Source organism: Mobula hypostoma, chromosome 8, assembly GCF_963921235.1.
Source record: "Mobula hypostoma chromosome 8, sMobHyp1.1, whole genome shotgun sequence".
NCBI lineage: Eukaryota > Metazoa > Chordata > Chondrichthyes > Myliobatiformes > Myliobatidae > Mobula > Mobula hypostoma.
The window spans coordinates 7,610,691-7,629,348 of NC_086104.1; the positions used below are offsets into that span (position 1 = coordinate 7,610,691).

At 42.5% G+C, this 18,658-nt stretch overlaps 1 protein-coding gene across 3 annotated transcripts in view; it reads left to right on the forward strand.

Moving 5' to 3' along the window:
* The window catches only part of col12a1a (collagen, type XII, alpha 1a), a 394,452-nt gene that overhangs the window by 222,910 nt on the left and 152,884 nt on the right, over positions 1 to 18,658 (forward strand). For all 3 annotated transcript variants that reach the window (XM_063055440.1, XM_063055439.1, XM_063055441.1), the window contains 4 exons: positions 3,186 to 3,305; positions 6,288 to 6,434; positions 7,067 to 7,183; positions 17,218 to 17,370. In XM_063055440.1, coding sequence (XP_062911510.1) covers positions 3,186 to 3,305; positions 6,288 to 6,434; positions 7,067 to 7,183; positions 17,218 to 17,370 — 537 coding nt within the window. The remainder of the gene's footprint in view (positions 1 to 3,185; positions 3,306 to 6,287; positions 6,435 to 7,066; positions 7,184 to 17,217; positions 17,371 to 18,658) is intronic.

Consider the following 18,658-nt stretch of genomic DNA (forward strand, 5'->3'; position numbering starts at 1 on the left):
ACAACTGCATATACATACTGTGACCACTAGGAAACATACTAAGCAGATTCATGTACATAGATAGTAATACAAAATGCAAGCAGGCATAAAAGTTAGGCTGTAAAGTAAATAACAAGTTTACAGCCTAATTGAATAGGGCTCAAGTTGGACGTGACCCAGAGCTGATAAAAGTGAAGCAGATACTTTATACTTTATTGTCACCAAAGAATTGATACTAGAACATACAATTATCGCAGTGATACTAGAGAACCATAAGACCAGAAGATATAGGAACAGAATTAAGCCATTCGGCCCATCAAGTCTTCTCTGCAGTTTTATTGCGGCTAATCCATTTCTATCTCAGCTCTAATCTCCTTCCTTCTCCGTAAATGCCTTCATGCCCTGCCTAATCAAGAATCTATCAAACTATTCTTTAAATATACCCAATGACTTGGCCTCCACTGCTGCCTGTGGCAACAAATTCCACAGATTCACCACTCTCTGGCTAAAGAAATTCCTCCTTAGCTCCGTTCTAAATGGTTGTCCCTCTGTTCTGAGTCTGTGCCCTTTGGTCTTAGACTCCTCAACCCTAGGAAACATCATTTGCACATCCACTCTATTGAAGCTTTTCCACATGGATAGAGCTGCTTAAGTGCCCTTTGCTTAAGACCATGGGTGAATTTGGTTTTAGAGCGATATCTCTGGCTCTGCAAGAAATCCATATATCATGATGAAGTGTGATTTCTCATATTGCTTTAATAGATTCAGAGCTTGCATCAGAACTGGATGACACATTCAGCAGCCACTTTATTTGGTACACTAGTGTACTTGCTCATTAATGCAAATATTTCTTCAGCTAATCATGTGGCAGCACTTCAAGGCATAAAAGTGTGCTGTCGTGGTCAAGAGGATCACTTGTTGTTCAGACCAAACTGAAGAATAGGGAAGAAATGTGACTCTGGAATGATTATTGGTGCCAGATGGGATGGTTTGAGTATCAGAGTCTGCTGATCTTCCTGGGATTTTCATGCACAACAGTCTCTAGAATTTACAGAGAATGGTGAGAGAAACAAAAAACATCCAGTGAGTGGCAGTTCTGTAGGCAAAAATGCTTTGTTAATGAGAGAGGTCAGAGGAGAATAACCAGTGTGGTTCAAGCTGACAGGAAGGCAACAATAACTCATATAACCATGTGTTACAACAGTGGTGTACAGAAGAGCTTCCGTTAATGCATAACATGTCGAAACTTGAAGTAGATGGTCTACAGCAGCAGACCATAAGCATACACTCTGGCCATTTTATTAAGTACCTTCTGTACCTAATAAAGTGGCCAGTGAGTGTAAATCTACAGGTCTGGATTACCAGGCCAGTTACATAACTACTTCAATACCACATTGTCCTGCTGAGCCTGTTGGCATTGAAGTTAATTGTAAAGTCTCCAAAAGCTGCCTTCTGTTGAGATCAACTAACTGCTGGCAGTTGACTTTTCATTAACCCAGATCTTCTAGGATTATTTCTATTAGTTTATAGCCAATAAGTAGTACAGTCCTACGTTTTAAAATCTGGCCAAGAAAAGAAAATCAGGAATTGGCCTCTATCACCAAACCTCAAATCTGTAAGCTTACTTGCAGAGGATTAGTTTAATTTCAGTGATCAAGAAAACATGTAGATGAATCCATCCACATTGTAGCTAGTTATGAGTCCTGCCTCAAGCCAATTTGTCTTCGCCCTAGAGCAGAACGTCAAAGATTCAAGATGCAGTTCAGAGGCTCTCTGCATCATGGGCTGGTATGAAAATACCAAAATACCAATGCCCTTGAATGGGAAAGCCTACAAAGAGTAGTGGATAGGTCCCAGTCCGTCGTGGGCAAAGGCCTCCCCACCATTGAGCATCTCTACATGAAGCTCTGTCACAGGAAAGCTGCATCCATCATTAAACTCCCCCATCATTCTGGCCATGCAGCTGCCATCAGGAAGGAGGTACAAGAGCCTCAGGACCTACACCACCAGGTTCAAGAACAATTGTTCCTCCTCAGCTATCAGGTTTTTGAACCAGAGGGGGATATCTTCACTCAATTTCACTCACCCCAACACTGAACTGTTCCCACAAACTATGGATGCACTTTCAAGGGCTCTTCACCTCATATTCTTGATATTTACTGCTTAATTTTTATTATTACTTCTTTGTTTTTTTTTTGTTTCTTTGTATTTGCTGTGAATGCCTGCAAGAAAATGAACCTCAGGGTTGTACATGTACTTTGATATTGTTTATTTCAGACTTTGATCTTTTGGATGTGATGTCAAAATGTGGCTTACTCAGTCCTCTCAGGTGAGGTTAGAAGATCCCGAGTTAGTTCTCGTAGGCAGCCTCTTCGGTGCAAGGAAGCTTTTGATCTCATAACCTCTGTTATGGTAACCATAGCAATATTTTCCAGTGTTAAGACATAGGTGGAATATGTTTTCTAGGTTTGTTGGATTCTATGTGTCATTTTGTCTTCCTGTTTTGTGATTTTAAATGTTTAACAAATGTAGATCAATAAATATTGAGATACAGATCACTTTCTGTGTAAGGGGTGATACTTTCTTGCCAGGATGTCCACCCACTCTAAGACATTTGGAGCAGTATACAGCCATTTTGCCTGTCGAGTCTGCTCTGACATTTCAACGAGATTGATTTATTATCCCTCTCAACCACATTCTCCCGCCTTCTCCCTGTAACCTTTGACACCCTGACTAATCAGGAGCCTATCAACCTCCACTTGAATATACCCAAAGACTTGGTCTCCACAGCCATCTGTGACAATCAATTTCCCAGATTCACTGTCCTCTGGCTAAAGAAATTCCTCCATATCTCTGTTCTAAACATCATCCGCATGTCCTCTGTCTCTAGGCCTTTCAGTATGTGATAGGTTTTAATGAGATTTTCCCTCATACTTCTAAAATCAAGCCAGTTCAGGCCCAGGACCATCAAATGCTCCTCATATATTAACCCCTTCATTTGCAGGATAATTTTCCTGAACCTCCCCGAACCCTTTCCAATGTCAGCACATCCTTTCTTAGATAACGGGCCCAAAATTGCTCACACTACTCCAAGTGCAGAACCTAATGCCTTACAAAGCCTTGGCATTAGGGCTTTGCCTTTAACTTCAAGTCCTCTTGAAATGAATGCTCAAAATGAATTAATCTAATTTGCTTCTGCTCTTCAGTGGGCCTGCTGGAACCTCGCAATCTTCGGGTGTCCGACGAGTGGTACACACGTTTCCGCGTCACATGGGACCCTGCACCATCACCAGTCCTGGGGTACAAACTTGTTTACCAGCCCACAGGTAAGTAAATGAGAACTTCTGTGCTCTATGCACCTCAAGCTCCTCAGAGTTGTGGCACCTATTTGTCTATCTACCTACCTATCCATTTATTTAGATTTACAGTGCAGAACAGGCCCTTAAGGCACCACTACCTAGTCCAACCACCCTGCAACGCACTGATTTAACCCTAGCCTAATCACAGGGCAATTTACAATGACCAATTGACCTACTAACCGGGACATCTTTGGACCGTAGGAGGAAACCGGAGCATTCGGGGGAAACCCATATGCACTCAGGATGTATGTACAATCTTTTCTAGAGAGGACGCTGGAATTGAACTCCAAACTCTGATGCCCCGAGCTGTAAGAGCGTTGTGCTAACCACTACACTACCATTGTGTCCCCTCAATGTATTCAATTTATCCTTATACCTTTTAAATGCATTTTTGTCCCTCTCCTGTGTCTGTCTTTTCATTTTTATCCCTCTCCTGTGCCTACCCAACAGTTGTTGTAGCAAGTCTTGTATACAGAAATGTTATACTGGAGGACCTGAACATGTCAGACAGCGGCTGTGGAGGAAAATAGACAGTCGCCGTTTTGGGCCGAGACCCTTCATTGGACTGAAAGTGAAGTGGCAAATTTCAGAATAAAGAAGGTGGGAGAGGGGAAGGAGCACAGGCTGACAGGTGATAGGTGAAACCAGGTGAGGGGGCAGGTGGATGGGTGAGGTGGAGGCGATGAAGCCTGAAGGTGATTGGTGGAAGAGGTAAATGGCTGGAGAAGGAGGAGTCTAATAGGAGAGGACAGTGGACCATGGAGAAAAGGGGAAGGGGTGTGGCCACCAGAGGGAATTATGGGTAGGTGAGGAGAAGAGAAGATGTAAAAGAGGAAAATGGGGAATGGAAAAAAGAGGGAAGAGAAAGGGAGGAGAAATGATCAGAAGTTAGAGAGCTCCATGTTTATGCCATCAGTTTGGAAGCTACCCAGATGTTGCTCCCCTAACCTGAATGTGTTCTCATCGTGGCAGCAGAGGAGGCTGTGGATAGACATGTCAGAATGGGAATGGGACTGATTACTGTGTTGCTCAAGATTTCCAGAATCTGCAGAATCTCCTGTGCTTGCAACTGAATGGGATGTTGGAGGATTCATTAAGGAAAATTGAAGGGATGTGGTACCACATTCAGTGCAATTTCCAATGAAATAGAGCTAATACATCAAGCACCGTGATGGAATTGGGTTTGTTGTCTGCAAAGTTATAAATTCAAACGAAGACCTTAGCCCTATTGGATATTAATAGCCATGAGTGCCCTCACTAAAGGGGGGCTATACTGTAACTACCCAATCTTCAAAGACTAGTTCACTTCACTATTTAATGACCACAGTGAATTTAGCTGCCAATACTCACAATTTGAGTGGTGGGTCCCCTTGCTACCAAGGAGAAGATATCAATCACAGTTCATTTATCTTCAGTTATACATTTCTTAAATAAAAAAATCCAAACAAATTTCCAAATAACAAAGCATTTATAAAACACAGAGGATTTCCAAAATGCAGGTGCAATTCTATAAGTTAAAAGGACATAACAATGGTACAGGTGAATGAATTGCCAGCACAGAAACTGAAGCTAGAGGAATGGATTCTAGTTCACCCCATGTTTCTATCATTTTTCTTGGAGTTCTTTAACTATTCTTAAAAAGCCTGAGCTTCTCCTTACATATGTACCTTATTTTTCTACACTTGGCTGACTTCACAGATATACATTTCCTCAGATGCCCTTATTTACACAAGTGGTCTAAAACCTTCTTGGATACATAGCTCCCGGGCGCCAACAGCTAATGCTGTGAACATTCCAACTATTAAAGCATCAGCCATTTGATATACTGAGTGATATTGTCCAAATGGTCTGCAAGCTTCCTTGAACTAAATGACTTAGCCAGCATTGTCTGTTTTATTTAATTTAATTATCGAGATACAGCGTGGAACAGGCCCATTAATTCAGCCCCCCCCCCCGATTTAACCCTAGCCTAATCATGGGAAGTTTATAATGAACAATTAACCTGTGAACCAGTACGTTTTTGGACTGTAGATGGAAACTGGAGCACCCAGAAGAAACCCACACGGTCACAGGAAGAACGTACGAACTCCTTACAGACAGCGGTGGGAATTGACCGGTGGGTCGCTGGTACTGTAAAACGTTGTGCTAACAACTATGCTACCATGCCACCCTACTTGAAACTAGCCCAGTTAACATACGAGTTGTCTTAGACTGCACCTCTTGAGAAACCAGTCCAGGTGCTATAACCCAACATCCTGCTTTCTCTAGGCAGTGCACCTATTTGCAAAACTGTGCTTTCAACTTCAAATGGATTATTGCTTGTCATTTACATTAAAAACCTGAAGACTGGCTCCCACTTACAACCAGAAACTAAACAAAGAATATGAGCTTGAAGTTTATCTTATTCAAATGCAATCTTTTGATCTCTAAAAGTGTCAGCTGATTAGAAGTGAAAGCTGAGCTGAGCAAAAGAGGAGGATGTCCTTGACCCATAAAGTGAATATCCATCACAGTATAAGTTTAGGTTCGGTTTGAGGCTGACCTTTAAGCTTCCTGTAGATGCACCTAGACTAATTTTCACCAGTCCAAGGTTGTAACATAGATTTTCAGCAAATTCAAACAGTTGTTTCCCTGCATGGTAATTCTATTTCAACCAAATATACTGAATAAGCTTCCTTATGCTTACTTTACCCTCCTTATTGATATTCTTATTGCTGTGTTTTATGGTGCCCTTAACTTCCCTTGTCACCCACAGTTGCCGCGTCCTCCCTTTAGAATACTTCTTTGGGATGAATCTATCCTGCACCTTTCAAATTGCTCCCAGAATCTATCCTACACCTTCTCGATTGCTTGCAAAGTCTGTTCTGAGACACAGTGGAGAAAGGTAATAAAAGCAAGGCAGACAGATGTGAAGTGAAATTTGACATGGGCAACAATTGACTCTTTCAGGCACCAACGAGAAAATGGAAGTGTTTGTGGGAGACATGACATCCTACACACCACAAAACCTGAAGCCTGGCACAACGTATGATGTCAAGGTCTATGCCACCTATGAATCTGGAACCAGTGAAGCTTTGACAGGCCAAGGAACTACCTGTGAGTTGATAACATTTTACTGACAACAGCCAGCGGATCCCTTGGCTTTATTCCATCTAGGTCCATGTTCACTTTCTGTGTTTTATACAGTACTGCTCAATAACAGTGAAGTACTTTGACATTGAAGATTGGAAGGTGATGTATACAAGGCTGGTTGCAGCCACATTAACAGTTTTCAGCAAGGGTCTCATGGGTCTAGGGCTTCACCTTGTAAAGTTAAAGGTGATTAATATCACAAGGGTGGGTTGCAAGGATTCAAAGATCAAGTTTATTTGCAAATACATTTACATGTATTAGATTAGATTATAAAGACACGCAGTCCTCTTTTATTGTCATTTAGTAATGCATGCATTAAGAAATGATGCAATATTTTGGTGAAGTTTGGTGAAGATGTGATGGAGACAGCCTGCACGTGTCACCACACATTCCTACTCCAACGTAGCATGCACACAGTGCTCAGCAGAACAATACAGAACACAGCTTCCTCCAGCCACTGCCTTTTTCAAAACGTCCAACAAGGCTTCAATACAAATCTTCATCTGGTCGGTAATACATCAACTGCATTTGATTTTGCCTTGACAAGGAAGAAAATGATGAATTTTATAAAAAAAAATCTTTCTCTCTTTGACTAGTGTACCTGAACGTGACAGGAATAAATACGTACAATACCGACTGGGACTCCTTCTGTATCCGGTGGAACCCTCACAGGGAAGCTACTTCCTACCGAATAAAGCTGCGACCTGTCGATGGTAATTATAACCAAACATGAAAGTATTCTTAATTTTAACAATTATTTAAAAGTCGAATTCTACAGTATCAAGAGCTCCCCTGGATGTACAACCATTCAGTAGAAGAATACATTCTGGCCTGGGTTGAGTTGTGCTCTGATCTTGCCAAATTACTTGCAATCATTTCATCACCATACGAGTAGACATTGTCACTACGATAAGTTTGCAAATAATTTGCCAAGATTGGAGAACAACTCAACCCAACCATCAACCGCCCGAGTTACACATCTTCCGAATTATCTCCAACAATCTGAACTGTACAGTGTCTTGACCCAGTGAAAAATTCTGTTGAAAATTCTTGCTTGTGTTTTTGATTCAAGATTCTTTATTGTCATTCTTTCGTGCACAAGCGTAAAGGAGAATGAAATGATTGTTACTCTGGATCTCAGACAGCATTAAAAAAACACTATAAGCATGGAAAAACAAAGTAAGTATGAATATAGAAGCAATCCTATAAAATTCAATATAAAGTAATTGAGTGTAGCCGTATATACATCAGATTAGCTTATATCCATAGACTGATTTTATCTAAGTAAGGTGACACTGGATGTGGGAGTATCTACATAAAGTGACTCTGACAGGAACTGATAAAGTGAAAAAGTGACTCTTGATAAGAGGAACTCCTCTAGGTAGCAGCAGGGCATATGGAGACACAGTCGGAGTGTAAGTGCCATGGATCCCCCTACTACAGCCAAATGAGCAGACTGGCAGGAAGGGTACAGAATAGAATAGAGACAATTTTTGATTGTTCAGCCTGCACTAACCTGATATAAAAGGAATCCATGGATCTCACTCCCCCACTCACAACCCTGCATATTTTTACTTATCCAGTTCTCATGGTCTGTGATCATCCTGCAGCAGACATTGCCTCTCACTGCAGGGAAAGCGTTGGATCTTTGAACTCACCATAAGACATAGGAGCAGAATTAGGCCATCTAGCCCATCAAGTCTGCTCCACCATTCAATCACAGCTGATCCTTCTTTTTTCATCTCCTCAACCCAGTTCCCAGCCTTCTCCCCGTAACCTTTGATGCCGTGTCCAATCAAGAACATATCAATCTCTGCCTTAAATACACCCAAAGACCTGGCTTCCACAGCTGCATGTGGCAACAGATCCCACAAATTCACCACCCTCCGGCTAAAGAAATTTCTCTACATCTTTGTTTTGAATGGACGCCCCTTTATCCTGAGGCTGTGCCCCCTTGTTCTAGACTCTCCCACCATGGGAAACATCCTTTCCACATCTACTCTGTCTAGGCCTTTCAACGTTCAAAAGGTTTCAATGAGATCCCCCCCTCATCCTTCTAAGTTCCAGCAAGTACAGACCCAGAGCTACCAAAAGTTCCTCGTATGATAATCCTTTAATTCCTGGAATCATGCTTGTTAACCTCCTCTGGACCCTCTGTAATACCAGCACATCTTCCCAAATCTGTTCACAATACTCAAGGTGAGGCCTCACCAGTGCCTTATAAAGCCTCAGCATCACATTCCTGCTCTTTTATTCTAGACCTCACCTTCCTTCTTTGTCATAGAATCCTAGAGCATTACAGCAGCACAGAAACGGCCCTTCAGCCCATTTAGTCTGTGCTGAACAGTTACTCAACCTCGGTCTATTGACCTATACACAAATCATAGCCTTCCACACCCCTTCCATCCACTTACCTATCCAAACTTGCCACCTGACCTGCTGTGCTCTTTGAGCATTTTGTGTGTGTGTGGGTTTTGGTCTTGATCTCTGGTATCTGCAGAACCTTTTGTGTTTATGATTTGCTGCTCCACCATAAATCATTGTGCGATCTAATGTCATAAAATGACAATCATTATTTTTATCATTTTGCTCAAGCTGAGCATTATGTTTTGACAGTGACTCAACATAACTGAAACAGACTAATAAAATATTCCTATAGTGGAAGTAAAAGAAAGAGGATCAAATAGATTAAGTTCTGGTGCCACTTTTCATTCCCAGGGACCATGGCTTGACTCCAAACCAGCTGAAAATCTTCTTTGCCCATATATGATATGTTCCTTAGCTGGGTGAAGTCCCATGGGCAGTTTGGATGCCTGTGCATCTGGACTCACTCCATCACAGTAGCCACTTTCACAAGAGAAAAATTAAGTATACTTAAATAAAAGAAATTCCAGCATGCAACTAATTTTAGCATCTCCTCTCTCAATGCTATCTCAACCACCCATAGGACAGTTACTGCTGGCACCTGTCCAAGTCCAGTCACCACGACTGACAAGGAATAAATATAAAAATTCTGCGCTAGAAAGACTTCCAACCTTTGAGTCCATCAAGAGGATCGTACAAAATTTGAAGGCTAAGGTGGTGACTCACATAAGTGGGTCCACTTCGGAATCGTGTGGATGTTATGGCAATTAATTGTTGAGTCACAGACCATGAGAAATGTTGCATCCATTGAAATGCTCAATAAATATTACCATATGAGGTAGAATCGTAGAGTCATTCAGAGCAACAGCAGAGAAACAGGTCCTTTGGCACGTCTAATTAATGTCAAACTGTTATCTGTATTGAGATATGGTGTGGAACAGGCCCTTCCAGCCCCTTGAGCCGCGCCACCAGCTTAATCCTAGTCTAATCATGAGATAAATTACAACTACCAATGAACCTACCAACTGGCACATCTTTGGACCGTGGGAGGAAACCAGAGCATCCGGAGGAAACCATGTGGTCACGGGGACAGCATGAAAACACCTTACAGGCAGCAGCAAGGAATTAAAGCATTGTGCTAACCACTACACTACCGTGCCTATTATTCTGTCCAGTCCCATCAACCTGCACCCGGACCACAGATCTCTTTACCCCTCTCATCCTTGTACTTATACAAATGCCTTTCAAATATTGAAATTGAACCTGCTTCCATCATTTCTGCTGGCAACTTGATCAACACTCTCACCCACCTGCTGAGTGAAGAAGTTCCCCCTCAGCTCCCACTTAAATATTTCATCTTTCACCCTTAACCTTTTTCATCTAGTTTAAAGTGCCTGAATAACTTAACCTTGTTCCTGCAACTAAGAGTTTGACATTAAAATTAGTTCCTGCCCAGTACGGAGCTTTAAAGGCATTAAACTGTCAGCGAAGTTATAAATGATCAGCTTACGCAGATGGATTTGTGGAAACCGAATCAAAGTTTATTAAATTAAATACATAAATAAAAGAAAACCACAAATAATTTGGGAGGAGGTTGAGGAATTCAATTGGATCAAAATAATTACGTGCGAGTAATCAGAACCACAGATTTTGTTGGGTCAAGTAGACTGTTTCCATGTTCTAGCAGAATAAGTCTGTTGGCCCCTGGGGAAGGACTGGGGAGTAGGACAAATTGAAGATACTGTTCCAAGAGCAAGGCTAAACACTGGGCCAGTTAACTTTGTTTTTTTCTGTGCGTACCCTTCGACGTGAAACCAGTCTGGAAAAATTTGTTCGGCCTCTGATGCGCCTTAAATGATTGTGTTAAATGTGTCCTGAATTAGTATTAAACAGACAGTGCCACAGAATTTCACGGATACAACTTGAACAGTTCTTCTGAGATCAAATTTATGCTACACGACTAGTGACCAATCAGCGGCCACTTTATTTGGGCATACCTGTAAATCTGCTTGTTAATACAAATACCTAATCAGCCAATCATGTAGCGGCAACATGAAACATAAAAGCAGGCAGGTGTGGTCAAGAGGTTCAGTTACTCTTCAGGCCAAACAACAGAATGAGGAAGAAATGTGATCTATGTGACTTTAACTGTGGGTTGATTGCTGATGCTAGACGGGGAGGTGTTAGTACCTCAGAAACTGCTGATCTCCTGCGATTCTCATGAATAACAGTCTCCAGAGTTTACAGAGAATGGTGCAAAAAAGAAACAAAAAAAAAAAAATCCAGTGAGCAGCAGGTCTGTGGGTGAAAATGCCTTGTTAATGAGAGAGGGCAGAGGAGAATTGACTGTCTGGTTCAGGCTGACAGGAGGGCGACAGTAACTCAAATAACCACGCGTTACAACAGTGGCGTGCAGAAGAGCACCAATGAATGCACAACATGTTAAACCTTGAAATGGATGGGCTACAACAGCAGGAGACCATAGACATACCCCCTGACCACTTTATTAAGTATCTCCTGTACCTAGTGTGGGCACGTGGCCGTGGTTAAGGCATTGGACTAGCGACCTGAAGGTCGTGAGTCCGAGCCCCAGCCGAGGCTACGTGTTGTGTCCTTGAGCAAGGCACTTAATCACACATTGCTCTGCGATGACACTGGTGCCAAGCTGTATGGGTCCTAATGCCCTTCCCTTGGACAACATTGGTGTCGTGGAGAGGGGAGACTTGCAACATGGGCGACTGTTGGTCTTCCATACAACCTTGCCCAGGCCTGTGCCCTGGAGAGTGAAGACTTTCTAGGCGCAGATCCATGGTCTCGCAAGACTAACGGATGCCTTTACTTTACTTTCCCTGTACCTAATAAAGTGGCCACAAAGAGTGTTTGAGCAGAATGACATTAATTGGGATTCGGTGAATGTTAGAACTCAGGCAGTAAAGTTTTCGGTGGGCTTCAGTCAAGCTACGTGCGGGCCTCAAACCTCCAGTGAGGATCCAAGTGGTTGAGGGGAAGTAGCTGTTTTTGAACCTGGTGGTGTGAGACTTCAGGCTTCTGCGCCTCCTGCCCAAAGGAAGCTGTGAGATGGTGGCATGGCCCAGATGGCAGGGGTCTTTGAAGATGGATGTTGTCCTCTTGAAGCAGCACCTCCTGTAGAGTACCACCATTGTTGGAGAGTGATGTGCATTAGGCAAAGTCCACCACTCTCTGCAGCATCTTTGTTCCAGTGCATTAAAATTGTTTTACGAGACCAGATTAGCTGAGGCATGTTCCTATCTCACTGGGGTATGAAGTTTACTGTCCCTGGAGGATGAGAGGTGACCTGATAGAGGTGTATAGCATGATGAGAGGCATTGATCGTGTAAATAGTCAGAGGCTTTTTCCCAGGGCTGAAAGGGCACAGGTTTAAGGTGCTTGGAAATGGGTACAGAGGAGATGTCAGGGGTAAGTTTTTTACATGGAGAGTGGTGAGTGCGTGGAATGGGCTGCTGGCGACGGTGGTGGAGGCGGATACAATAGGGTCTTTTAAGAGACTCCTGGACAGGTACATGGAGCTCAGAAAAATAGAGGGCTATAGATATCCCTAGGTAATCTCAAAAGCAAGGACACGTTCGGCACAGCTTTGTGGGCTGAAGAGCCTGTATTGTGCTGTAGGTTTTCTAGGTTTCTATGTTTCTAAGTTTCTACCTTCAGCTGGTTTAGCATGCCTGTCAAAGCTATGTACCGGGGTGTGACTGCTGTGGCATGCATGTGAGGGCCAAAAACGGATGAGAAATCCTGATGGCGACACGACAAACCCTTTAACCAGAGGTACTAGCCCCTCTCTAGACATCCCATACACTCCATTCCAAATAATTGGCTGTTTAGTATTTGTATGCTAAACTGAAAATGACCTGGACGAAGATGTAACTCTCAGGCAGTAAATGGAAACTCAAACTTCAATAAACCTATATTATCTTCATATGCACTTGGAATGTCTGGAGAGTTATGTTATTTCCATATGGTCTCAATTTACAAAAAAGCCTATGGAACATTCCAAACAGGAAGATGAACTGTTCCCTGAAAGCTATAATTATATTAGCTTTCATTTACGTAGTTTTTTGACTTTTGCCAACTAACTTGTTAACCAATATAAAGGAAAAATTCTAATAGTATCAGAAAAGAATGTTTCATTTTGGGCTTCCATCTGAAACAATCAATTAACATGTGTGGACATATATACTCAGTGGAGACTTTATCAGTTACCTCATGTACCTAATAAAGTGGCCACTGGATGTATGTTCAAGATCTTCTGCTGTTGTAGCCTATCCACTTCAAGGTATGACATGTTGTGCATTCAGAGATGCTCTTCTGCGCATCACCAGTGTCACACGTGGTTATTGGAGTTAATGTCGCCTTCCTGTCAGCGCCAACAGTCTGGCCGTTCTCATTAATGTGTTTTTGCCAACTGAACTGCTGCTCACTGGATGTTATTCTGTTTTTTGATCAGTTCTCTGTGAGCCCTAGAGACTTTCATATGTGAAAATCCCAGGATATCAGGAATAGTCATAGTCATATTTTATTGATCCTGGGGGAAATTGGTTTTCGTCACAGTTGCTCATAAATAATTAAATAGTAATATGTAAATTATGCCAGGAAATAAGTCCAGGACCAGCCTATTGGCTCAGGGTGTCTGACCCTCCAAGGGAAGAGTTGTAAAGTTTGATGGCCACAGGCAGGAATGACTTCCTATGACGCTCTGTGTTGCATCTCAGTGGAATGAGTCTCTGGCTGAATGTACTCCTGTGCCCACCCAGTACATTATGTAGTGGATGGGAGACATTGTCCAAGATGGCATGCAACTTGGACAGCATCCTCTTTTCAGACACCACCGTGAGAGAGTCCAGTTCCATCCCCACAACATCACTGGCCTTACGAATGAGTTTATTGATTCTGTTGGTGTCTGCTACCCTCAGCCTGCTGCCCCAGCACACAACAGCAAACATGATCGCACTGGCCTCCACAGACTCGTAGGACATCCTCAGCATCGTCCGACAGATGTTAAAGGACCTCAGTCTCCTCAGGAAATAGAGACGGCTCTGACCCTTCTTGTAGACAGCCTCAGTGTTCTTCGACCAGTCCAGTTTATTGTCAATTCGTATCCTCCACCATGTCCACACTGACCCCCTGGATGGAAACAGGGGTCACCGGTGCCTTAGCCCTCCTCAGGTCTACCACCAGCTCCTTAGTCTTTTTCACATTAAGCTGCAGATAATTCTGCTCACACCATGGAACAGAGTTTCCTACCGTAGCCCTGTACTCAGCCTCATCTCCCTTGCTAGTGCATCCAACTATGGCAGAGTAATCAGAAAAATTCTGAAGATGAGAAGACTCTGTGCAGTAGTTGAAGTCCGAGGTGTAAATAGACTTCGGATGTTATGTTGAATTTGTGCAAGACATTGGTGAAGCCTAATTTGGAGTACTGTGTGCAGTTTTGGTCACCTGCCTGCAAGAAGGATCCATATAAAGTTTAAGAGTACAGAGAAAATTTACAAGGATTTACATGCAGATGAAGCAGACATCTCTCCAAGTACACATACAATTACACAGAATGTTTAGTAACAAATACCTGTATATACAGAGATGATTCATGGAGTATGTTGTAGAACAGTTATCTGGAGCCCTGGATTCATAACCCAGCTTTCTCAAAGTGTGCCAAATATACCTAATGATCTTAGAGTATTTATTTTATATATATATATCTTCATACCCTGACTTAAATGTGATTCAAAAAAAAGCTGCAGATTTGCTGATTCAGTTTGTTGATATAAATGACAAACAACAAAGGACCCAGCGCTGATTCCCGCAGTACACTATTCGTCACAGGTCTCCAGTCAGAGAGGCCACTCTCCGGCTTCTCCCGTGAAGCAAATGTCTATTGCAAGGGTTCCCAACCTTTTTTCTGCCCTGGAATCCCACCTTTAATCGAGGAGTCTGAGCACCCCAGGTTGGGAACCCCTGGTCTAATCCAATTTACTAACTAGTCCTGAATGCCAAGCAACTGAACATTCTTGATCAGCCTTCCATTTGGGACCATCAAAGGCCATGTTAAAGTCCATATAGACAATATCCACTGCCTTTCCTTTATCTGCTTTCCTGGTAAACTCCACGAAAAATAACTATAAGCTTGGTTAAACACAGCCTCCCATACATAAAGCCATGTTGACTTTCCCAAGTCAATCCCTGTCAAACCAAATACCTATACGTCCTGTCCCTTAGAACGCTTTCCAATAATTTACCCGGTACTAACTTCAGGCTCAGCGGCCTATAATTTCCCAGCATACTTTCAGAGCCTTACACGATAAAGGGAATATTAGCCATCCTCCAGTCCTCCGGCACCTCACCATTGACTAAGGACTGACTGCAAAGTAATAAAGACCCAATTTTGTAACTAATATATACAACCCTGTGGATTTGATATAGGATACTACATACAATTATGAGCCTGCAGTCTTGTCACATGAAAGAAAACTGGACCAGTCCTCTCCTTGTCATTGATTATGGATTTGTTAAGAAGCAGATATATTTTACCATAACGTGTAGAGTCACGGAGTACCAGAGCACAGAAATAGGCCCTTTGGATAATCTAGTCCATGTTGAACTCTCAGTTTGCCTAGTCTCATCAGCCCACACCTGGAATATAGTCCTCTGCACCCCTCCCATCCATGTACTTATCCAAACCCATATAGAAACCATAGAAAAACTACAGCACAGAAACAGGCCTTTTGGCCCTTCTTGGCTGTGCCGAACCATTTTCTGCCTAGTCCTACTGACCTGCACACGGACCATATCCCTCCATACACCTCCCATCCATGTATCTGTCCAATTTATTCTTAAATGTTAAAAAAGAACCCGCATTTACCACCTTGTCTGGCAGCTCATTCCATACTCCCACCACACTCTGTGTGAAGAAGCCCCCCCTCCATTTAAACTTTTCCCCCCTCACAGTTAACCCATGTCCTCTGGTTTTTTTCTCCCCTTGCCTCAGTGGAAAAAGCCTGCTTGCATTCACTCTACCTATACCCATCATAATTTTATATACCTCTATCAAATCTCCCCTCATCCTTCTACGCTCCAGGGAATAAAGTTCTAACCTATTCAACCTTTCTCTGTAACTGAGTTTCTCAAGTCCTGGCAACATCCTTGTAAACCTTCTCTGCACTCTTTCAACCTTATTTATATCCTTCCTGTAATTTGGTGACCAAAACTGAACACAATACTCCAGATTTGGCCTCACCAATGCCTTATACAACCTCATCATAACATTCCAGCTCTTATACTCAATACTTTGATTAATAAAGGCCAATGTACCAAAAGCTCCCTTTACGACCCTATCTACCTGTGACGCCACCTTTAGGGAATTTTGTATCTGTATTCCCAGATCCCTCTGTCCTACTGCACTCCTCAGTGCCTTACCATTAACCCTGTATGTTCTACCTTGGTTTGTCCTTGCAACGTGCAATACCTCACACTTGTCTGTATTAAGCTCCATCTGCCATTTTTCAACCCATTTTTCCAGCTGGTTCAAGTCCCTCTGCAGGCTCTGAAAACCTTCCTCACCGTCTACTACACCTCCAATCTTTGTATCATCAGCAAATTTGCTGATCCAATTTACCATATTATCATCCAGATCATTGATATAGATGACAAATAACAATGGACCCAGCACTGATCCCTGTGGCACACCACTAGTCACAGGCCTCCACTTGGAGAAGCAATTCTCTACCACCACTCTTTGGCTTCTTCCATTGAGCCAATGTCTAATCCAATTTACCACCTCTCCATGTATACCTAGCGACTGAATTTTCCTAACTAACCTCCCATGCGGAACCTTGTCAAAGGCCTTACTGAAAACCATGTAGACAATATCCACTGCCTTCCCTTCATCCACTTTCCTGGTAACCTCGTGAAAAACTCCAACAAATTGGTCAAACATGACCTACCACGCACAAAGCCATGTTGACTCTCCCTAACTTTCCATCACTTTCACAGGTATCTTGTTCCACACTTGCACCACAATCTAGTTGAACAAGTTCCAACTCAGGTTCCCCTTAAGTATTTCACCTTTCACCCTTGACATATGACCATTAGTTCTAGTCTCACCTAACCTCAATGGAAAAAACCTACATACACTTGCCCGCTCTATATCCCTTATTAATTTTGTATACCTCTGTCTAATCTCCTCTAATTTTCCTGTGCTTCGGGGAATGAAGTCCAAACCTGTTCAATCCTTCCCTACAACTTAGGTCCACGAGTCCTGGCAGCATCCTTATCAATTCTTGCTGTCTTGAGTGCTTTTGCACTCCTGATACAGTGAGTGATCATTCTTTGCTCCATTTTGTTTCTGCAGTTTACGCTGGTGGACATCAGGACATTACGATCAATGGTGCTGATTCTAGTTACTGCTTCACTGGTCTCTCCCCGTACACTCTCTACGATGCCGTCGTATACACTCAGCTTCCAAACCTGGAGGGTCCTGGAGTCAATGTGCAAGAGCGTACATGTGAGTACACGGATGCATAGTTCAGCAGACGTCAGCGAACGGATGAGCCAATAAGCTATCAGGTTAAAGGTGGGAATTGGATTAGTGTCAGTAAAGATTCAGTAAGGGGTATCACTAGGACAGCGAACTGATTACTGTTTAATTGTGCTGTGCACTTCACATGAAATTTGAATCAAATTTTATTAACTTATTTGTGGTATTATTTTGTTTGATTACTTTGTGTGATTTATGCATTAAAGTTGCACTGTGGTTTGGAAGCACATTGATTGTATATATTAACAGTCAGATAACGATAAACTTGAACTTGGATACTTGCTGCAAAGGGAAAGTGATTACTGATTGACAGTATGAAAACAATGGACCACTGTCAGTAAAGTTATGATCTGTACAAAGGACTCCATTCAGAATAAGAATCAGATTCATCATCACTGACATATGTCATGAAGTTCTTATAACTCAACAAGACCTCATAAAAATGTCTTTGTTTATAGATAAATAAACAGAGACCCTTTATGATGCCTCCATGGATGCTGCCTGACCTGCTGAGTTCCTCAAGTATTTTCTGTGTGTTACTCTGGATTTCCAGCATCTGCAGAAACCGTATTGGGGCAGAAGTATATAAAAACTTACTACAACTTGAAATAAAAATTAAAATAAATAAATAGACGGAAAGAGGAATGGTAAGATGGTGAGATAGTATTCATGGTCCATTCAAAAACCTGATAGCAGAGGGGAGAAGTTGTTTCTAAAGCACTGAATGTGTGTCTTCAGGCTCCTGCACCTCCGCTGTGATGGTGGTAATGAGAAAAGACAACGTGTTGGATGGTGAGGGTCTTTACTGAAGGATGCCACCTTCTTGAGGCATTTCCTTTCGAAAAGTCCTCGATGGTAGGGAGGGCTACGTGGTGGTGGAGCTGGCTGAGACTGCAGCCCTTTTGCTTGAGTACTTATTAATATTTTGACGTGTGGTACCGGACAACTTGCATTTGTTGCGTAGCCTTGCACTACCATGGCTTCCTAGATCAGTTATTGTAGCAGCCAGCATGGTGTGTGCAAGGGTGGGGTTTTCTCATTCATGCCCGGGTGTCCTTAGCGAGGGAGCATGTGGTCACTTTGATACAGTGGAGGATTTCCAGGAACGGTGGTACCCTACCCCCAAGGGATTTAAGTGTTTTATAGGTAATACCAACTATATTTTAATTTGAAATTTGTAAATCCGTGATGCTTGTATTTTGTGTGTTTTCTGTGTGAATACATTTTATAATTTTGTTTAAAAAAAAAAGGATGG